This window comes from Typopeltis vanoorti, chromosome 20, assembly GCF_054136105.1.
Source record: "Typopeltis vanoorti isolate ZY-2024b chromosome 20, IOZ_Tvanoo_1.0, whole genome shotgun sequence".
Lineage (NCBI taxonomy): Eukaryota > Metazoa > Arthropoda > Arachnida > Uropygi > Thelyphonidae > Typopeltis > Typopeltis vanoorti.
In genome coordinates, this window is record NC_143568.1 from 73,841,733 (window position 1) to 73,866,230 (window position 24,498).

Here is a 24,498-nt window from a genome sequence, read left to right on the forward strand (position 1 = left end):
CCGATTCTGTAGAAGAGTATTTCAGGAGAACGAACTATTTCATTCCATTTATTGACCAAATATTGACTGAACTTCATGAACGGTTCGCTCGGCACCGTAACATTTTGAAATATATTTTTTTCTCTTCTACCAAATGGAAAAGATGCGCCAACAGCAAATGCAATGGAAGATTTTCGTCAATTGTGTGAATTTTATGCCAGGGTTTGCCTTATACAAATCCAGCAATTTTGAACGCCAAATTCAAGTTGTGGTATAAGAAATTTGAAAAACCGTTTGCAATAGCTCCATGCAAAAATGCCGTTGATGCAGTTTCAAAGTGTGACAAAATAACATATCCTAACATATTAAAAATATTTGCAACGTTTCCGGTACCAATACGCGTCAGTGAAAGGTCATTTTCTAACTTACGCCTTTTAAAAACCTATTTAAGATCTACCATGACACAATCACGATTGAAAGGACTGGCTTTGCTATATATATACACACCGAGAGAGATTAATGTAACCACGACTGAAATAATTCAAGAGCTTTGTAAAAAGAAAAGAAAACTGGATTTTATTCTTTAAATAAATTTTTATAATTACCTAATGAATTTTATTGAATGAATGAAATTTAATGAATTTTAGTTGAATGGATAAAAATATTTTTAATGCAAATTCATTGTATTAAAAATATTTTTATCCATTCAACTCACCCCCACCCCCTAAGATTAAATTCTGGGTGCACCACTGAGCAGAGCTAAGAATACGGAAAAGAAAAGTATAGAAAAAGAATAACAAAAAAAAAAAAAAAAAAAGACAAGTACAATCACTGGGAGGTCCCCTCCAAAAACAGATGCTTCACATGGAGTGGAACCATACAGAAATTTGCAAAGTTCGGTGAATAGGACTGCAAGGATGTTTCTTTCATGTGTTGATAAAACTTCTCTTTGTAAATGAAATACTTGGATAACAAAATCTATAAATGAAAAAAATGTCAGGAAAAAATATCTTCTTCAAAAGTTAAAGGGTATCCTGTAAATGTATACTGCTAAATAATGATATATCAGAACTTGCCATTTAGTCATTCTAAGTTAAGCTGATGTCTAATGTTTTTAAATGAATTGAAATTTTTTTTTTTTTTATATAGGAAGGACAAGTTCATAACTGAAGAGAGAAATTTTGACAGGTATTTTGTAACTTTATATGTAGAAGCACTGATACAATCAGATGGGCGTCTCATCAATTTGGAATTCCACGTGTGACTGTGTGGCATGTTTTATGGCAGCATCTACATTTAAGACCCTACAAATTTACCCTCTTAAAACATTTGAAGAAAGATGATAAGAAACACCATGATCTCTGTATGGAAATGATCAGTAGGATAGAACAAAATGAGGACTTTTTTGGATGCGATCAATTTCAGTGATGAGTGCATTTTTCAAGCGGGCAAGCAAACACTCACAACTACAGAATTTTGTGAAGCAAAAATCCACGTCATTGTAGAACATGTTCACAACACCCCAAAGGCTAACGTTTTTTGGGCCATAAGCAAGAAGAAAGTGTATGGACCCTTCTTTTTTTTGGAGTCTACTGTTACTGGTGGTGTGTATCTGGACATGCTACAAGGGATGACGACAATGACATGACAGACGCTTACATTTCCAGCAAGATGGAGCACCCTCTCATTACCTGACAGATGTAAGGTCATACCTTGACACCTGTTTTCCAGGCAGATGGATTGGTAGAGGGGATGTCTGTAGCATGGCTACCCTGTTCCCCCAAGCTCACACCATTACATTTTTTCTTGTGGGGCTTTGCGAAAGATTGAGTGTTTGTACCACCACTACCAGCCAATTTGGATGAGCTGCATTCCAGAATTACTGCCACCATTTCTAAAGGTATGCCAGATATGCTCTGCTGTGTGGCAGGAAATTGATTACATATGGGATGTCTGCATAATTACAGGAGACAATCATATTGAAATTTAACTGTCTGTGTTGAAACTTCAAGTGTTATGCTACATTTGCATGGTAATAAAAATTGTTCATCTATATCACTCTTTATCTTCTATTGTCATTCAAAGTTGTATACCCCCCCCCCTTCTGAAGCACCTTGTACACACACACAATGATGGTAAGGCCTATTTGATCTAAGATTATATATGCCATATGTGATAAAAGGAATACTTATCAGTATATTTCATTCTAAAATAGGAGTGCATTCCAATACTTATTTCAACAAGGTCCATTTGTGCACATATACTACTATATCAGTACTTACACTATCTTTATATCCTTGTGGACTCTTTCGAAAATCTTGATCAATACCGCCACCTATTTTAAACCCACATTTCAGGACTTCTCTTCCTTCTGAATCTATTCCTGGTTCTTTCGTTAGTTTAATTGGGATCTAAAAAATAAATAAAAAATAAACTAAATTTAGGTGGTTTCCAATATGAAGAGCACATTTAGACTACTTTCTGTAAAACTATTACTTGCAAATCTAAACTAGTTTTGCAAACACAGGAAATTTACAATAAATTAATTAGGATGACAAAAGATGCTTACTACATCCACAGGTTAATGGTAAAAGAATCAATGAATAAATAGATAAACAATTAAGCACATGCTTAAATCACACACAAGAGATATTGTTATGTTATGTCTAAAGGTATGTTATGCATTATACCCATTATCTGCATGTTTGAGATTTTAATGAATGAAGACTACTAGAGAATGTAAGATAATTCCCTGCTGTCCTATTACATTAATTGAGAGTAATGCAACTTTCAGAAGCTTCTTTGAGTTTCTTATAACAATTGTTATATGCAGTGTGGGGAATATCTGTTTCTTGCTAAAGTACTTGATCTTCATTTGTTGTATGGAAGACTAGTCTAGATTTGCATTTTCTTTTCAACATCTTTTATGTATCCTTACATTTCTACAGACTGACTTGCTTGTCCTTTAATAGCATATGCAGCACAAACAGTGGATATTGTGAACACCTAATTTTTTAAACAGGAGGATGGTGAGATTTCAAACAGCAAAGATACTTAACCAGCCAACCTGACTTGTGAAATACATAAGCATGAATTGTAAGCAAATTGAAGAGCATGCAGGAAGATGGTATGATGTTAAATCAGGTAAATCAAAGCTGAACACCATCTTCTGTTATCTATGATATATACAAAGGTGGTCTGAAAAGTTCTCGGTCTAACAATGAAAAAACGAATTTATAATTTCAAAATTATTTTTATTTTTCAATATAATCGCCCTTAAGACTAATACATTTATTCCAGCGATGCTCCAGTGCCATTATCCTGTCCCTGTAGTGGTTCTCAGTAAGATCTGCAAAATACCCCTCTACAGCTGAAATCACCTCTTGATTCGAAGAAAAACGCTGACCAGCGAGGAAAAGTTTTAGTTTTGGAAAGAGATAGAAGTCAAAGGGAGCAAAATCGGGGGAACAAGGGCAGATTTTCCAACAATTCATAGTGCAGATCCCTTAATTTTCCCATTGCCAAAACACTTTTGGCAGGTGCATTGTCCTGATGAAAGATGATATTTTTCTTCTGCAAACCAGGTCTTTTCTCACAAATTTTTTCGTCTAGTCTGGTTAAAAGAATGGAATAATATTCCCCGGTTATTGTTTAACCCTTTTCAAGATAATTAATAAACAAAATGCCTTTAACATCCCAAAACACTGATGCCATGACCTTTCCTGCTGATGGAACTGACTTTGTCTTCTTTGGCGCTGAACAACCGGCATCTGTCCAATGTTTCGACTGCTGTTTGGATTCTGGTGTGTAATGGTGAATCCAAGTCTCATCCATAGTAATAAATCAATGCACAAAATCAGTTTTATTCTTGTTAAAATGCTCCAAGCAATGTTCAGAGATTTTCATGCGAGTGCATTTTTGATCTGCTGTGAGCAAGCACGGAACCCATCTTGCACAAAGTTTTTTCATACGCAATTCTTCATGCAAAATATATCCTACACATTCTTTTGAAATGCCTATAGTCTCAGAAATTTCATGCACTTTGACTCATCAGTCATCCAATACCATATCGGGCACTTGATCAATGATTTCTGGTGATGTTACACTTTTTGGAGGTCCTTCACGTGGATCACCTTCAAGGCTGGTACGGCCATATTTAAACTCGGCAGTCCATTTTTTAATTGTCAAAAACGAAGGAGAAGAGTGCCCATAAACTTTTATGAGCTTCGAATGAATTTCTTTTGGCATTAACCTTTTTTTACAAAGAATTTTATAACTGCACGATACTCAATTTTATCCATTTCAAGGGATACAGACAACACTTTTGCTTCAGACAGGTGTATAAAACAAACTACTTGACAGAATGACTTACAATTTCACATGGATGCTTATGACAGATGTACCAACTTTAGAAATAAAAATCTTACCAATAGTGTTGCCATTTATGGTCGAGGTCGAGAACTTTTCAGACCACTCTTGTGTATACAGTGTATATACACACACACACACACATTGCATTTTGAAGGCAAGTGATATTATCTGATAAATCTGATATTCAAATAAGTGACACAGTATTAAACTTAGTTCTTCTACAAGATGATGACAATTAAGAGTATTTTAACCAAATTAAATAACTGATGTGACAAATTTGGTATGAAAATCAGTAATAAAAAGACAAACTTTGAAGATATGTAAGGAAACGCAAAATATTAACTGCAATCTTTACAAGTAAATCTACAGAACAGATAACATATTTTGACATTTAGGTATAGTTTTTCATGAAGATGGCAAAGTGAATATGGACAGTGGAAAGGCAGATGAATATACTCAGGGCCAGTGGAAGCGGGCATTCAGAGCATACAGGTGCTGCTACGAAGGGGATGGCACCGCCGGGGTATACACAGCCCAGATCGTTGCAAGGGCACTTAGATAGAAATTGCATGCGGGTGGCAAAGACCCTAGTGCCGCCACTGAATATACTGAACAAGAAATCAATATGGATCTCCGAGCCCAGTCAGAAACAAAACAAGTAACCAAAAACCAAGACCACAAAGATAAAAATCTTGAAGAAATTTGGAAAGTAAACAGATAGTACCAATATTGCAAAACCACATTCAAAAAATTAAGATATCACAAAAGAAATTTATAGTATTCCAGTCAACCTTCACTACAGCTAACACAGAGGGACCACAAGAGGAATTTATAATAATGAATTTCATTTAGACCAGTGCATTGTGCCTATTTGAGACTTCAGTCAGAATGTACCAGTAATTTCTTATAGTGGAGCTGATTATGGGGAGTGCCTGGGTGAGGGGGGGGGGATGGCTAACAGAAAGACATCAGAAGGCAGTATATGGTGGAGTGGAATCAAGGAGAATGAGGGTGACTAGTGAAGTGCCCCAGGGATCTACTAGGACCACTACTCTTTAATTTGTACATTAATAATATAGCAGAAGATTTGAGAGGAGATATTCAGTTGTTTGATGATGATGAAAAATTGGGAAGGGCAATAGTTGATAAAGGTGATATCGATATCTTGCAGGATGTTTTAACTAAATTGGCAGTGTGGGCAAAGGACAATAATTGTCAATTTGATGTTGTAAAATCTAAAGTAATGCACTTCAGAACAAAAATATTACACACTTTGTATCATATTGATGGCTAGTTTACGGAAAATTGATTAGACTAGGGATCATGGGGTGATAGTGGATAGAGATTTGAAATTCAGAGACATATCACAAGAGTTGACAAATAGCTGAGGATTAGTTGGATGTTGAACACATTAACAAGTAAAGATGGGGAGGTTATTATCCCTCTTTATAAGGCTATAATTTAGCCACATGTTGACTACTGTGCACAGATTTGGTCACCTGCATGTCTTTGGGATCAGGAGGTTGTGGAGAGGATTCAGAGACAAGTGACCAAGTAGGTGACAGATCTGTGGAATGTACCCTATGAAGATAGACTGAAGGTGTGTGTGTGTGTGTGTGAGTTGCAGAGTTTAGCTGAAAAGTGGAAGAGAAGGGATATGATAAAAACTTACAAGTTACTAAAGGGATTCCATAAGATTGATGCAAAAGAAAATTTTCAGTACATGGGGAGTAGAGGGAACAAGTGGTCACATTTGGAAGATGTCTAAGAGTGGTTAAGTAAGGGTGTGTAGACTAGGTGCTTTACTTGGAGAGTGGTGATTGCCAGAGGTGGTTGTGAGCACTCCAACACTGAATAAGTTTAAGGAGATGTATGATTGTTATTGTGTTGATAGATAGTGTGGGTCTCCCACAACGAGTCTTTTGACTTCATGGAGTACCTGTATAAATAATAAAATAGTGAGTGAGTTTGTTATTATCATTCAAAACCTCCATGGAGGCACAAGATTCACTGTGGAAAGTATATCATGCTATTCCTTAAACTCATTCACTGTCTGCATTTCATATAAAATTTATCACTATTATTATTGAAACGATGATGTGAATAATTTGAATTATGATGAATTATTTTCCTAGACTTCTTTCGCAAATGTATCATTTATTATTATTATTATTATTATTATTACGTGACACCTCCAGAGTCCAAGGATTCATTGTAGGAGGACATACAACTCTACTTTGCTAAATACATCTCATCCTCTCCACTACTACTTAATTCTCCAACTACGATGCCACTATCATCAACGCCATCTATCGCCCATCATCCCCCCCCCAAACAGTATTTTTTTGTCTGTAAATTGCGTGCGTTCTGAAGGCCGGTTCGCGAAAGAAGTCTAGGAAAAAAATATTTATAGTATCTTAACTTAGCGCTGTTAACATTTGCATTTGATATGTATTATCTTTACTTAGCATAAGTGTTTTTTTTAATAAATGTAATAAAAGTTTTTGTATATATTGATTGTTTCTATTTGTCTTTATTCGTTTTGTAGGGTGGGGGCTGAGCACTCTAGTGCCTTGGCCCTGAAAAGTGCAAGTACAGTCCTGATTTAACATCACTCCAAGAGCTCTGAAAGGCATCCAAGAACTCCAAGAACATGAAAGGCATGCAGCCTTTCATGTTTGGCTCATAACTTGAAAACATTACATTCAGTTGTATTAAACAGACATTGTCATTCATTTTCTGAGCTTTATAGCTTATTCAAATCCTCCTGAAGAACCACAAAAATAGCATGTCCACACAATCACAGAAAAACTGAAATAATATTGTAACAATACATATATGATCAGCAGTACCCTTCCCCATCTTCTCCACAAAAAAAGTAAATCCTTCACATTCTATACCTGTAGCTCCATCATTTACTGTCAGCCAAGTCGCTCCCTAATGCCTATAACTTCTAGCATGTTACTTTCACATTGTAGTAATAGTAACCAATGATTAAACCTTTTCTCTCTTATTCATGATCTACCATTAGTATACACAAAAAAGTAACATCACCCTTTGACATCTACCATCTTTATAACCCATATTGACTACCCCATTCAGTAATGTTGTTGAGAGACTAGATGGCACGTTTTTTGGTCATTCTTACACTCACTCAACTCAAGGGTGCCTGCACACAGCCACCTTAGCTGTATTACTTTTCCTGACTCTGCACTTGCACTCTTGGTGAATAAAGCTCTCTCTCTCTCTCTCTCTCTAGAAACCTAACTCCTAATCCATTTAAGTGCAGTCCATCAGCATTATATACGTTTTTCCATACAAATTCAGTCCATAAGTCCACAAACTACACCATTCCTTCTGCACAAACTGCAGAATTCATTTGCAATCACTGCCCCTTCTCAATTTTCCACTATCATTGCATGCAGCAGACTTCTAATCTTCACTTTCTCACTCTTCTTTTTTGCTACTTCTAACTCTCAAATCTTTTCTCATACAATATTCAACTTTCAAGTTATCAGTGCCAGCCAAAACAATCAATTATTTCCCCATAGCTTTTATTTTATTTTTTTTTGAATCCTGACAGTTTCACTAATATTAATTTTCACACCAGGGAAACAAGATTTGGTAAAACTTTCAGTAAGTGCTTCTCTTATCATAGAATCACCATAAAAATTATTCTACTTACTGTTTCTCTCACTTATTCATACAATCTTGTTTCTCACTTTGCACCTCTTGCTTTTTTTCACTTCTTCAATTAGTTATAATTGCCTGATGTTTCTGCAATCTTTCAATTTCATGCTTTTTTTTTTTTAAAGAAGGGCTTGGGATAAGTGTCAGTTCAAGAAGAGAGATCTGGTCTTCACTAGTGAGATGAACATTATCAAAGTTAAGAGGAGAAGAGATATTGATATTGTCAGCATCCAGGAATGCATTAGCAGAGCTAATTTCAGGTGGCATGGTCACTTAAGCAGAATGGGAGAGGAAAGATTAGCAAAACAAGTGTTCTCTGCCAGGTTGCCAGGAAAAAGACCCAGAGGAAGACCAAGATATAGTAAAAAGTGCCTTAGAAGACAGAAATATAAGACCTGAGAATATTGGGGTCTTGACATTTAACAGACTGATTTGGAGGAAAATTGTAGATAGGAAGTTAGTAATGATGTAAATTTTTCATGTAGTACTATCATATCCTGTACACCCCCCTAGAGGGTACATATCAGGAATTTGATGATGAGAGGAGAAGAGTAAGAATCTCTTTTTGTGAGAAAAAAGACAAAACTGATTTTTGGAAGCAGTGAAGAAGACTAGGTTGTCATGATCCCATTGAAAGATGGTATGGAGATGAGTATTATTAGTTTTTTTTTTTTTCTCAATATCTAGTATTCCTAAAGTTATCCAATCACTATTAGCAATTATGTTTTGTAACCAAATCTATTATGAATTTCCCCTTTGTTCCCATCAAGCATTGTGACACCTCTAATTAAAGTAAAATGTAATAATTATTAGTAAATTAAAAATTAACTCTAAATTGATACAGAAAAAATAATTATATAATTATCCATACCATTTAAAAATTTTTATGGGTATTTGTTTTTCCTGATGCCACAAAAATTTAACCTGAACGAAATAAAGGATATAAAAAAAGTTTTGCTAGGGAACAACTGAGTCATCAGAAAGGTCCCTGATACTCCAACACTTTGATGCTGATGACAAATCATTATTATTACGTAACACCTCCAGGGAGTTCAAAGATTCATCGAGGGAGGGCACCTACTCTACAACTCTCTGTCTCCACCAATCACAACTACCTTCATCATCTACACAAACGCCATCTACTGCTGATCACCACCACCACTAGTATTTTTCACAGACAATCACATACCTCCATGCCCAAGGCGGGATTCGAACCCACAGCCTTTTGGCTGGAGAGCAGATTCACTAACCACTCACCACAAACTGTAAATTTGGTTACTTTATATTCTATTCTGTAGGTATTCTAAGTTTTTGTTTTACTCTGTTTAATTCAGTACCTGCAATTTTATTTTGCTCCTTGGTTAAAAGTTTGTGATAAGTAACCATATTAATTTTTTTTTAAATATAGAGTATTTTCACATTTTCTTTTGAGTATAATGTCTGTAATTCTTTACAGTTCTGTCAAGTGATATCCATGTTTATGTTTTGCAATTATAGATATATGGTTATATTCATGTTTTTGTTAAACAGCAAAGCAGTAATTATTCCTTTTGCTAAAATTTGATGTTAATCCTATTTCTGATTATAATTATCTCATTGCTTCAGCTTGATCTTTGTAAATTAAATTAGATTTGCATTAAAATTCCCCAGAACTGAGTTAATTTCGTACTTGCAATTTCACATGCACACACACAAAAAACTCTTTCTTTCTCTGCATGCACTTGATCATGTACATGAATAAACTAATTCTGTATAATTGTGCATTTCTCTTACTTCACGAGTCCTTCTGAGATTATTCTGGAGAATACTGGTTTAATTTTTGTCATCTCAGGTAGACATGTTGTTCTTATTTTTTACCTGAGCAATAAATATATTCTGAATATCTATTTGAATCTTCACTGGATTTATAGTAGCAATAGTAGTTTCTTATCTTCTGCCTCATTTGCTTTTGTAGTGCCTGCATGCACGTGCCATATTTTGTATGTTCCCATGAAGATGGCAATGTGACATTTCCGAAATATAGGAAGTATTTATTAAATTTTCTTTTAATTAATATTCCAGTATACGTTGTAAATTCCTTAAATAATTTAATAGTCATGTGTTGCCAACATATAAGCCTTTCTACAAGAATCTTCACTGGTCAAATTTTCAAATTTTTATACTTTTCAGCTATTCCTACTATGTCTACTTCTTAAACTTGAATTCTTTCCCTGTTAGAGTAATTTTTTTCCTATTCTGGGCAAAGTTCATGACATTTAATATGACTGCTTGCTGTTTTGAATTATAGTCAAAACAGCTAAGGATTGAAGCCGATGTGTTATGTCTAAATTCGCATGTATTCTTGGATGGATGGGAGGCTATTTTGCAGGATGAAAAACCTTGCCACCTATACAAGAGACCAACCAACACACACACACACACACACACACCTTCAGATGAAAAAATCTTTATGAAGGTTCTTCACATCCTAGGCAGGATTTAAACCCAAGTCTTTCAAACCAATTTAATGTTAGTGTGAAATGTCTATTAATTTTAATTATCACAGTTTTATAATAACTTTTCTTCTTTTTAGCAACTTTACAGTCAAAAGTATTGCCATGGATTTTAATGGTATACAATTTTGATGTATTTATTTTATCACCAGCCATGGTGTTTTTCTTATTTTGATTTCTCTTTGCTTACCATAGTTGTGTATTTTATGCTACTTAAGATCCTTTTCATAACTTTCTCCCACTTTTCATATATATACATTATACAATAATTGCTTAACCATGCCATTATTCAATTTATCCTGTTTTTATACTTCTCAGCATGTATACTTCAGAATACAATCTAAATACTCCTCTTTTGACATCTTGCTTAACTCACTCTTATGCACACCTCTTTTCCCTTGTTCATTATCACTTTAATGTTCAACATCTCAATAATTTCATGCTGAAAGAATGTCATCACTATTTCAACCCAATTCCTAATGCTATTATAACTTCTTGTTCTGCAGCTGATCAATAACATTAATATCTTCCTTAACTGAAGCTTCAATATTCCTAAGTGGTGCCTCTGCTGAAATGACCATGCTTTCCCCATTTGAAACTTTAGTTATAATCGTAATTAAGATCTGAACCTTCAATATATTATCAGATCTACAACTCCCACCTCTCAACACTTCTCTCCCCACAAACTTTGTTACATAGCATACTGGCAAACATAATTATCCCTATACAATTCTATAAACTTCTTGTATAATACTCCGTTAATTAATATTTGCTTACCTACTAATAATCTAGGGATAAACTGCCACTGTCCCATATTTCTGACACACCCAACATTAAGTAAATAAGCATCAAATACCTTCAGATGTCCAGAGCATTACCTCCATATAATCACTTTCTAATAAGATCACATCACAAATCACACACTATAAAAAAAACGGCTGTTTCTATGACAATCAACACATTTTCTTGTCTCTTCATATCAATCCTTTCTCCCTCTTGCTAATCAATAAGCACCTGATGTTTGATATTAAACCCATTCAAAAGCACACATTTCTTACTGATTAGCTATGTTCTATTAACCTCTTCAATCATCCCTCACTGTAATTATCCAAAGAAACCGACCAGAGAAGCAATTAAGAGACAATTTACGTCACGGCAGACTTAAGAACCTTTACAATTTTAACAGATTCCTCACCTTCCCACTTAATTTTCTTCGTGTATTTATTAAATAATAATAATAATACCCGAACACTGCTCTTATGTGAAACGAAAAATAGCTATATGATTCACAGTTTTATGTCTTTAAACTTTGGAACATCACTAAATTAGATTACCACCAATAATAGGTTAACATATACTAAAATCAATTACAACTGTCAAGATGAAAATATTGACGGTATTAATTAATATCGTTAAGCTGTACTTATAAATTTAGGCAAGTATCTACAATAACAAAATCTCTGTATATTACTTGAAACAAATGTTAATTCTTTAGATTAACCGATAACGTGACCTACACTTAAGCATTCAATTGCCATTCCAGGTTGGTGTTCGAAGGCCATTTTCATTTTACAGTATATACACACACAGCTTAGTTACATCTCCATGCAAAATTTCCCCTTACTTTAACACCCATTTCCCTACTTATTTCACCATTATTCTGAATATTTCCCTGAAACATAAATAATGATTTGAAAAAAATAATACTGATAAAGTATTACTGTAATAATTCTTCCAGGAAATAAATTATTAAATAGTCAATATTAGTATGGTAGCAAACTATAAGCAGTTTAAATATAATATAACACTTCAGTTATCCTAAATATAACAAAAATTTACAGCATTAAAAATTAAAGGAGAACTGAAGTGACTTAAAAAGTACTTTGCTTCCACGGGATTTCTTCGATCATCTAACCTTAGCTCACACATACTTCGAAAATTACGATACGTTAGAACAGTTTGTGAGTGAGATCTACATTAAAAATAAACAAACAGACAAATAAAGTAGCCGAAATAGTTGAAGTACATTCAGTGAGCAGTTTATCAGAGTATTTTTTCCTCGTGAAAGCAACATTATGAGAAGCGCATGGTAGACGAGGGACTAATGGTGAGCAGGAGGTATGTGAGGAATTAAACGACGAACATGATATTAATAAGGCATTAGGACTTGACAATATATCACCGTGTGTTTCAAAGGAATGTTCTACGGAATTCATACACCCTTGGCACACTTGTTTAACATGTAAACGGAATGAAAATATATTATTCCACTTCACAAAGGGGGGGACAAGACTAAGGCTACAAATTAGAGAACAATCTCTGTGTACAGTTGCTGTTAAGGTGTTAGCGAAGTTGGAGAGGAGAAGGATTCAGACCTGGCTGATAATGACAGTATTCCTCATGATGTTCAGCGTGGGTTTGTTAAGAGGGAGGTGATGGTTTAGCATTCTGATTATATACTACGACAAGGTGGCGAATTCATTGGATAAGAGAAATGTATATATACAGTGGTATACTTAGATTTTTCATATGTCTTTGATACATTGCCACACAACAAGCTGGTAACTAAATTGAGACAGATGGGATTGAACAAGAGACTAGTTGAATAGATAACTGACTGTCAGATAGTTACTGGCAGGATATGTATGGGAGAGTAATATCCCAAATCAGGAAGTGAGTACCAAGAGGTATGCCTTGGGACACTATTATATTTAATCAAAATCCATATAGTTCATCTTTGCCAGGTGGCCTCCAGTTTTTTTTTAAATTTTCTAGTTTGTGCATTGACATTTCTTTAATGATAATGACATTTTGCATTTGTTTTTGTTATCTCTAATTCTTTAAGATGAATAAGAGAATTACAGAGGAACTTCTCTGCTAAGCGTTCCAGGTAAGATTTATGCAAGCGCACGCGAAAAGAGGTTGATAAAAATTGTTAAAGAGAAACTTAAAGTAGAACAACTGAGTTCAGGTCAAAGAGCGGTTTTCAGGATCGTATTTTCCGTTTACAATAAATAGTGAGAATTTGTGGGAATATCTGTAATTAACTTTTATAGATCTGGAAAATGCATACGACAAGGTGCCTATCAAACCACTACAATTATATGGGGTAAATTAAACATTATACAGAGCAATACATACTTTAAGTCAACAGTTAGAATTGAATGAGATATAGGAAGATAGTTCGATGTAAAATCTGGGGTAAGACAAGGATGCACATTATCTCCACTCTTCTTCATCATCTATGTGAATCACATTATGAAAGAAAGAGACATTAAACCAGATATGAGGATTGGCGATATCAACCTTAGTTCTTTGCTATATACAGATATACCTGAAAAAACACATCCGGTGCAAGTTTTATTCCAGTCCAGTCTATGGTTTCTAATTAAATTGCATAACAGCTGTAAAAAATTTTGCATTAAAATCATCAATAAAAAGACTAAGACACTGAAAATTCGCAGAAACATTGAAAACCTGTGATGTCAGATTTAGTATGTCTACATGGAGAATGGAGATTTCTGGCACTATATCAAATATAAGTATGAATCCTTTATCTTCAGTTTCATCATATCGTTCGTATATAGTCCTATCCAAAGACCAAAACAGTAACACTATTTGTTGAAATAAACTGAAATGATCCAGCTCATACATAAATATACCATCATTCCTCGTCATCCAGGCAACATGGAAAATGCCACCTTTCATTATTCATTCAAATGAGATTAAGTGGATTACCTCGAACACACAAAAATAGTTAAAAGTATGTTCAGGTGATATTATTGTAGAAACATGCAAATACCAAATTAGGGAAGTACACCCTATAAAATTTTCAATGACTCTAGAAGTATGCTGAAATGTCCTCCTAGACTTTCTGAATGAGGAGGTATATTCGGAGTTTAAAGCACAACTTGAAAGGAGAAACTTGACAGGATATAAGGCACGCCAGATATAAGAATTTAAGAAATGGTAATGTAGTTCCTGCCATGAATAGTATCCTTACCTTTAACACACCAAATCTCATAATTTTAAAAGGCCCTATATCCCTATTTCAGTCCAGTGCTTGAAATTTTAGAAATAATGACAAGCGCAAATTGTTTGTTCGTTCTACTAACTGTACATGATGAAGTAGTAAAGGTATGATAATAAATTGTATTCTGCTAGTCTAAATCAAGAAATTGTGTGGACGAACATCCAGTCTGCTCTTGAGAAACCATAGGTAGAGGGATAGAAAAGAAATATAAAAGATCAAGTCTAAAATAAGAATCTCATTTATCTCCGATACATTTTTCTCAGGATAGCCATAATAACATCAATGGCCGCAATGCCCAGGACTATAGTACTATCACAGCAGCTTAAAACACTGACGGAATTGATGTTCTAGTAACTATGTGAGTAGCCGATGTCCGGTCCTTCGCCAGGAACTAACACTTTTATGCCGGTGGGGCTGTAATAAACCTGGATATATCTTCTGCATAACAGGTATTAGACCATCAGACTAAAGGAAACTATCTAGGAGGAACTATTTTAAGCAGGAGTAACGGTGTGACGTCCTCACAATTTAAAAGGCCAAAATTATCTGATGCTATATACCAGTAAGGAATACATAATAAATAGATAAATAAATAGATAATAAATGGATAAAATGGTATCGCTTTAGAAGACTTTAAGGAAAGATCCATTTTGCTGTATTTTTGACTCTCATTTCTTTTGGAATGTAATATTAAATGATGCCAGAATTTAACAAAACATAATGGAAAGACCAAATTCTTTTCTTCAGGTTACAGCTTTAAAATAGTTATTCCAGAAACTGATTTATAGGTATTGTGCAGCACGGAACATAATGGATAAAATGGTAACGCTTTAGAAGACTTCCAGGTTAGGAAGCGATTATGACTTATGTCAATATTCAGTCAGATGATGTGCTTGGAGGAAGTCTAGGTATGAAAAAAAAAAAAACAGCGAAGACGTTTCTAGATGAGTTGAGTGAAATTCTCCATGCTTGTTATGAAGTAAAGATTCAATTTCACTTAAATTCAGGTCAATTTAAATAACAGCAGTGAAAAATCAGCTAAGGGAGACATTATATGAAGATGAAAGAAAACACTCAAAGTTTTCATATTCAATTAACATGCATTACGCAGACTTCATTCTCTGAGCGTATGCTCCATAAAAATGTCTGCTTGTGAATAACAGAAGCAATCAAGCAATAATACCATTTTTCGCAGTCCTTTCCGTTTATGTTCTGCAATAGATCTTAGTCTTCTCCTACTTTATTTCCGTGTACACAAGATTTTATTTACTTATTCTGCTATCTATTTTTACCATGTGCGCTGCAGTTATTCTTTAAATGACGCAATATGGCATTTAGTTTACGATATGCTAATAAAATTTGACGTTTGGAATTGGAAATTCAATAAATTCAAACTTCTTGGAGTCATATTGACATCAAGCAGACGAGGGCGGAAATTAGCGCAATGAGAGAGTTAACTTAAATCTTTTGCTCTAACACATAAAGCTAAATAATATGCGCTAGTTAGTTGATGAATTTCGAAATAATTAACATAAGCTCAGTGGATGTGGCGTTTGCATACCACGTCGCTTGACCACACGAAGGAAGACTTCTTGATTTCGAATCTAGTCGGCGACTAGAAGAAATTTTTCTAAGCCTTTTTTCGGCTGGTTCCCGAGGTAGTCGATCAATGTCACTGGCAAGCGGGTTTTTTTTCCGGTAACTCCGGTTTTTCGTCCCATAAACTCAAGAAAATCGACCGTAGAACCCACATTATTTCAGACATTAAATGCGAGTGTTAGGATTAGGGGCCACGAGATGGTAGCACTTGTTGACCCATCTCTCTTCACTGCATGCCACTTAATTAGTGATAGCCTTGGGCCAGCTATCTCTGATTGGCTGCCAGTGGAGATTGAACTGCCCACTCAGTCTCCAAATGTTAGATAGGGCTAAACGGCCTCGCCTACTCCCTATATACTGGAATAAAAAACAAAGGCGTTAGCGGATTGAAGATGATTGAGAAATTATATGCGAACATAGGAAAATCATAATTGCTTTTTTTAGTAACCTATCTCTTTTCATATAAACGTTGATTAATATGATGGATAACTAGTACACAAGTTGTTTAACTTAATGTTGTACTAATAGCCATCACTTGATATTATATAACATCATAATTCAGCAAAAACTATAGTATTTAAAAAAATCCCCTAATCCCTTTTATTTCCTTATTGGGAGTAGGCAAGGTGTTTTCAGCCTATCTAGCTTTTGGAGAACTTCCCCTAATTAGGCGGTTCACTCTCCACTGGTAGCCAATCAGGAATAGCTGACACCATGACTATCACTAATTATAGACAGCATTCGATGAAGTAACGAGAACACAACACTTGCCATCTCTTGGTACCTGACCCTAACAGGGTGTTACTGCATGCAATAATGAGGGTGTTTTATGATCAGTTTTCTCGAGTTTAAGGGAAGAGAAACACGAGTTTCTGGTAGAAAAAACCGGCTTGCCTGTGCCAGAGATTGACTAACTCTGGAAACGGTTAAAGAAGCGCTTAGAAAAAGTTCCTCCAGTCGGCGACTAGACTTGAACTGAAGTCTATCTTCAGGCGGCTAAACGCAGAGGATGCAAGCGTCAATTCCACTCAGCTACATAGGCCATACTATTCTATTTTCATAATGAAATCTTTCTTTCACTCTTCAGTTTTTACTTTTAATTATTTTCATAAGTTAAATCTGAAAAGAGTTTCACCTACTTTATTATAGTAGGTGAAACTATAGTAGGTGAACTTATATATATACAGTGTTAGGATCAGAGAAGACAAGATGACAGAACTTGTTAGCCGTCGCTTCAGTGCATGCTGTTTAAATTAGTGATAGTCTTTGGCCAGATATCTCTGATTGGCTACCAATGGAGATTGAACTGCCCACTCAGTCTCCAAAACTTAGATAGGGTTAAAATGACCTCGTCTACTCCCTATATGGGAATAACAGGTATTTGCTGATTTATTTATTTTTTTAATAAAACTGATAAAAATACAAATTTGTTGCCTTTACAGTAAATTTGTCTGAAAAATGAACTTAAAAGGGCATTTTAGTCCTGTATTTTGGTCTAGAGATTGGAAACCACAGCTCTAAATCCATTGGTCAGTAAAATATCACTCTTTTGAAGTAAGCAGAGGGAATGCCTCTTTGTAATTATTTATTAGAATTTTTTTTCACAATTTTCTTCTTACAAAAGTAAGAAATTTTCTTACATAGGTAAGTTTTTAGGCATTCATTCGACGAAACTATTTTCCTATTCTATCCCTTAGCATGGGGTGAGTCCTCTATTGAGGGGGGGGCTTACAACGAATTAATGCAGCCTGTTCCTCACTCCTCTGCTGCATCCCCTAAATGGAAAAATTCATGAGTGTAGATCCCTATGTTCACTGATCCGTTTTACCTGTTCCGAGGGATGAAAAACCCGAGTTTCTGGGCAAAAAAAGACCGCTACTTTCGTATGCGATCGATTAACTCGCCTTTAGTCGAAAAAGACCAGATGACAGGTCCTCACTTCACTGACGGGAATCGAACACAGTTCTTTCAACCGAAGGGCTTCGTCTATGCCGACTGACCTACGGTGACTCCGATCCTATATTAAATGATCATTATAGTTTTTTATAAGGTGACAGAAATAAAAATAAAATAATTCGCATGCTTGCTTCACCGGATGTCATTTAATAACATTAACCCGCTGATTAGAACAGTTTAACGCAGCATCTCTGATTGACTAAGAGTGGAGATTGACAGGCAACTGTCGCCATCACATGATCCCTAACTCTAACGCAATATATTATTGCTTGAAATAGACTGGATTCGTCGATCGATTTTCTTTCGTTTTAACTGATGAAAAAACCCTACTTGCATGCGATCCATGAATTCAGGAACCAAAAATCAACGAAAGACGCCACTTCCATTGAGCTACAAAATAAGTAAAATACTAAAACAACAGTAAAATTATAAATTAAGAAAACAACATTAAAATAACAAAATAACCACGTTTTTATGACGGCTGTAGTGCTTACTATTTTTACTTATCAACAGATATTAATTTACAAAATAGTCAGATATCTGAAAAGAACGTATGGCGATATATTTGTGGGAAAAATATCATTCTGATCGTCTGATCATCCATTACTGTATATCTTTCAGTCTCATTGTGAAAGAAACAATAGACAATGGGAATTTCTAAAACTAAGTTTAGTGAAAATGAAAGTGCATCATTATAACTAACCGACAAAGCTATTAACAGACCAAATTACTCAATGAACTATTTTGGAATTAATAGTCATAAAAATTCTACTATAACTGAATATTCTTCAAACCAAAAATGATTGCCAAACTTAATAATAATAATAATAATAATAATAATAATAATAATAATAATAATAATAATAATAATAATAATAATAAAAGTGTTATTTAGTACTGAATAGAACTGAAGAGAGTATACGAATGAAAATAATGAGGAAAGTGAAGAGCCAAAGAATGTACATCGAAAGATCAAAATAGTAACTCAGTGCAAGTGGTGTTTACGCTTTCAGAGCTCAATCGCATCAAGAAAGAGCATCACAAGTTCGGTTCTTGTCGCCGACTAGAGGAACTTTTTCTAAGCTTTTTTTCGACCGGTTCCCTCTTACGCGATCTCTGGCACGGGCAAGTTAGTTTTTTTTCTCCCGGAAACTAAGGGTTTTCGTCCCGTAAAACTCAAGAACATCGACCGTAGAACTCGTAAAATGTTATTAATAACAATTAATAAGTGGAATTAATCCCATTTCATTCCGCCCCCTTCCACTGGACAAAATGATAGAAGTCTGCGTGTATTTATCGTGCATTGATTATGGCTAGAAATTTAAAGATGGGAAAAGAGAAATGTTTTTTATTTATTTCAAAATCAGATATGGTAACCTATTCAATTTCAGGAATTTGTTTTAATTGCATGGCATGTAACAATATGCCAATAGTAGTTTTGCTAGCGGTTTCTTTTTCTTGGTTAAATATAAGTGGTCAGGTATCGGATATAGCCATCACGGTAATGTTCAATTAAATGTAATTAAAAATATGGGCCACTGATCAGCTGCTGATGTGCAACACACAGCCTCACACCGTGGAGTTAACCGCACCTTCGATGGTATCCACTGTTTCTACAAAAAGGACTCTGTCGAGGGCGACTACTGCAGTCACATAAAGTTTCTTTCAGTTAAAGGAAATGAGAATTAGATTTCTAGGAGGCGTGAAATGGCTATAGCCATGTTCTTTCTCGACATGGTGTCCTGTTATTGTCTTTTTTTTTTCAAATACAGAAGATGATGGCTGAAGTGGATGTGTTCAAAACAATATTATAAATAATTAGAGAGCTTTCACCTCCTCTATCAGAAAAGCCTTAAAGTAGTTTTGTAGGCCAGCCAAGATATTACAAGGGACTGAACTACATTGGTAAGACATCTGAAAACTGCTCGATTAGCTGCAAATGACGATGTTGCAACTTACTCAGCCAGAAAGGAGCATATAGTAGTGTCAGGCACAAAAACTGTCTGCTACTATCAGTGTGCGAATTATGTGCACAGCTCTTCACTTCTAATACGTGAATTTGTGGTTAATCATAAGAAATAGTGTTCGTCTTTAGCTCAGCGCTATCATACTGGTGTGCGAAACCTAAAGACGAACACTATTTCTTATGATTTCAACCACAAATTCAGACGAATCAACCTGTGGCAATTTGTATAAACGATTTCGAGTAGAAACCGGGTGCACGATCAAATTTTTGAATCTCGCCAAAAGATTACGTTGCAACACTCAACAGAATAAAATACAAAAGGGTGATAAGCTAGTTATGTTTGAAGAAAGCTCTTTTCGTAAAGAAATAAAGTTGCAAACTTGTATTTCTTGTAATGTCCCAAAGACATCACAGGTAATTTCACTGTGGAAAGAATTATAGTAAAGCTTGAAGAAGGTCGCAGGATTGCTGATATTACCAAAGAGTTTGGAATCTCATATAGTGTTGTATCCCAGTTTTGGGCAGTGTAAAAACAATGGAATACGTTCCTACGTTTGTTAAGAGATCGCCCTCCCTCTACCACAGAGCATGAAGGAAGAATTTTGGTTATAACAGCAAAACGTAATGGACGCACCACGGCAGGTCAGCTTGCAAGTTGGCTCCATTCAAGCACAGCTACATAGGTATCTCGCCAAACTGTTGCAAGACGTCTACGAGAAGTAGCCCTTTACGTACGAAGGTTTGCAGTCTGCATTCTTTTATCCACAGCTCATTGAAGAGCACGTTTTTCATTATGCATAAAAATTGGACAAGACACGAATGGGCTAATATACTCCTTACAAACGTAGTGTTAGTCTTTCCTCCGATCCTAGACGACATTTGATCTGGTGAAAGTGATACTGCTTACCATCGCAAGAATGTTCTTGAAGAGGATAGAGAGGGAGAGATGCTGGGATCATGGTGTGAGCAGGCATTATGCTTAAACGACACACCGAGCTACGAGTGTTGTAAATAGGGACTATAACTAGTGAACCATATAGCAACGAAGTTGTTCAACGTCATGTTCAATTGTTCCGTGGTGCTGTAGGTGAAGAATTCATTTTTATGGATGACATTGCCACACCACATCGAATAGTGAAGATACTTCTGGAGACCGAGGATATTAACCGAATCGAGTGGTTAGCACGCTACCTAGATCTCAATCCCATAGAACACTCTTGGGACACAATACTGAGACACAATGCTGCTCTAAATTCCCTTCTAGAAAACGAACAGGGCCTTGTTTGTTTTCTAGAGCTTTTCTTGTTTGTTTTCGTGAGTACTGCATCATAGTTCGAGATGAACATATTCCATACTGAAATGTCTCTCCGCATAGTCTTCTGTAAGCACTGCGTACTAATTCCTTAATGTCCTTAGGAAATTTCTAACTTTTGCCAAAAACGTATTGCAGTTGAATTTGTAAATTTAAAATTTATGAAATATGTCCACATATGGCTGCATTCATGAAACTTTTTGCTAACTCAACAAAGAAAGATAATCCTATTAGTGTTACTGCAGTTATTAAAAATCTTCTACAAAAAATAATAAAATATTACAAGAAATATGAAAAATCAACAAACGATTTCAAAGGATCCATTAAAAGATTGCTATGGGGACTCATAGCTAAGAAACTGGTGTTGTCAGAATTTTAAAATTCTTTATTTAAGCGTGATCATTCCTTGTATATTTTAAGTAGTGATTTTTCCCCGCAACTTCAAAAACACATAAAACAGTATTGTTTACATATTTGTTTATATCTCATGTTATTGGATTTTTTTTTTTCATTTTTATTCTTATGAAAATTATGTCTAATGCCGTTTTATTCCCTTTTAGGGAATAGGCGAGGCGTTTATTATTATTTTTATTGTGAAAATTATGCCGTAGCATATGAATTGATACTTTTATGGGCAAAAGCAACCCTTCAACAATGGTTGCTATTCTTGTGAAAATATTTTCCACATACAGTAATTTTATTGAACCTCCATAAGATGTATTTATGGATACTGATCGTAGTTTGTCTGTAAAAATACGCCTGTTCCAAATTAGTAATTCATAATGGCAGTGAGAGTAATCATGGACACTCAACAAAATTACCAACATCAAACAAGAACTGTTTCTGAGATTGCAAAAAAAAAAAAAAAAAGAAAGAAAGAATAATAAATAAAATTTAAAAAAAATAAGAAATAAATAAAAATATAATAAATAAATAAAATCTTATTTAGCAAGTAATGTAATACGGTTTATACTCAAAGTAAGGAAATTAAATAACAGAAATTACAGAAAATTCTCAATAAAACAAAACAATGCACTGAAAATATTTAAATAATGCGTATTTTGTACAATGCTTCGAAATTTAAGCTGCGTTTCGATACCTGGAAAGTTAAACAATGAAACAATGGAAAGTTACATTGTTTGAATTTTCCTTTTACTATGGAAAACTGACAATAAATATAATCAGTTCAACATACTCCTGATGTAGACAGAATGAAGTGTTCGCTGAGGGAATCAGGGGAAAAGCTGAAAACGAACAATTAAATCGAAATTAAAAAGGTAAAAATTACTTCAGATTTGTTTTTCATTCATTCTTTCTTATTCATTTCTAATAAAGTTCATTATTCTTGCTAATTTTTTTTCAAATTAAACAAATTAAAATATATATTACATTAAATTTAGAATTTAAAATTTCACCTTCTAAATTTTAAAGAAAATTTACCTAATAATTGTATGTATGTATTATAGCGTTTTTTAATACTTTAATGTGTATCTGATTATGATCAACAAAAGATTACAACTTACTATGGTAGACTCAGTGGCCCTGTGGTAGCTATGTGTAGATAGTGTACATATAGCTAGTTCTTTAAGTCAGTTTTTTAATTACTCATTTCAAGAAAAAAAATGACAGTAGAATTCGCACTATTACAGACCATAATACAACTCTTCAGGTTTAGAGACATGAGATGCTGGCAGTTGTCTGTCATAATTCTCTCTCTCTCTCTCTCTCTCTCTTAAAAGCCTATGGTCGTTAACAGCCTGAACTATTGGCGAAGGCTGATGGAGAGCCTGGCTGCCTCTCTGTCTTCAAAAAGTTAGCGTTAAATGAGCACTTCCTACTCTCTTTGGGGAGTAAAAAGCTTTAAAGAATTTTATTTATTATGATAGTTTTACTAATTAATTTAACGAATTAATGGTTAGGTATAATATACTAACCGAAGCTAAATTATGACTAAAATCTTTGTTAACTGCCTTTGAAATTATTTCTATCTGAGAACAATGGATTCATTTTTAGGTGTATTTGATCAACTGTGCTCTCCAGCTTAAATTTCAGTTTCTGTTTTAAATCAGATCATTATCAGAGTCAAATTATTCGTTTTGAATAATTTGATCAACGATAAATATCGCCAATCAAATTCTGAATAGAATTCGACGAATGATATATAAATTTTTTCTAACATTTATGATTATAATTTTTTTTTTCAGACCGATTTCTAGACTAAACTTTATATGGTTGTCTCCAGTCATTTTCCTACTTGCTGGTTTCCTCAGAAATAAATTAAAATTTCCATTCAGAGTTAAGCATTTTGGATATACTGTAATGTCTTTCCAATGTATTAAATATTTAAGTGAAAGACATTCAATTCTTTGATATCAAGGACAACACGCTTTTTATTCAAGAATCAATTTGTGATCAGTCAATCGTCAACTTGTTGGCTTTCAATCAATCAATTAAATTAGAAAACGTGAGAAATAGTTGCAGATATTAGGTTCCACTTAGGACATTTATTATTAGCTTCAGAAGGATTAATGACAGTCACAAAGTTCATAATATAAAAGTATAACTAGTCACAAAATAACAACCACATCGTGATATTTCTGTGTTTTATTTACAGATGCAAAGCGTTCCCTCTGATAAAAAGAAAGAAAGAAGGAATTTTAGATTTTTGGGGTCGAACTTTCTCTCTCTTCATAATATATGTAGAAGAATTGCACATCGACTTTGGAAGCGAACAAATAGTTGCACGGACATAGCACTGATAGATTCTAAGTGTATAAAAAACACAAACCAGGACACCTGTAAATTTTCAAAGATGGCCAGCGTTCCCAAAAGTGACAGTTCTGAGAATGATGACTATCAAACTGAACTGAATCAAACGAATATTCCCGGAGGAAATAGCGATTCGTTTATAGCATTCTCAGGGACAGACACAAACGAGTCATATGAGTCTGCATGTTCTACACCCAGAGACAAGCAAGATCCTGTCACAAATAAATCTTTGTCTGAAGCTCCTGATTTACATAGCATGCATAATTCTTGCTGCTCTGATGATGATGAAGATGAAGAACCCTTGAGGATATATCAAAGGTCACAAAGCCTG

General features: G+C 34.6%; 1 protein-coding gene across 1 annotated transcript in view; it reads right to left on the minus strand.

Moving 5' to 3' along the window:
- Nucleotides 1-12,106, minus strand: part of LOC150095563 (tax1-binding protein 3 homolog) — a 39,001-nt gene extending 26,895 nt beyond the window's left edge. Inside the window, exons 1-2 of the mRNA XM_090410408.1 lie at nucleotides 12,050-12,106; nucleotides 2,262-2,390 (exon numbers count right to left, since the gene is read on the minus strand). Coding sequence (XP_090266534.1) covers nucleotides 2,262-2,390; nucleotides 12,050-12,100 — 180 coding nt within the window. The 5' untranslated portion in view covers nucleotides 12,101-12,106. The remainder of the gene's footprint in view (nucleotides 1-2,261; nucleotides 2,391-12,049) is intronic.
- Nucleotides 12,107-24,498: the final 12,392 nt, after the last annotated feature.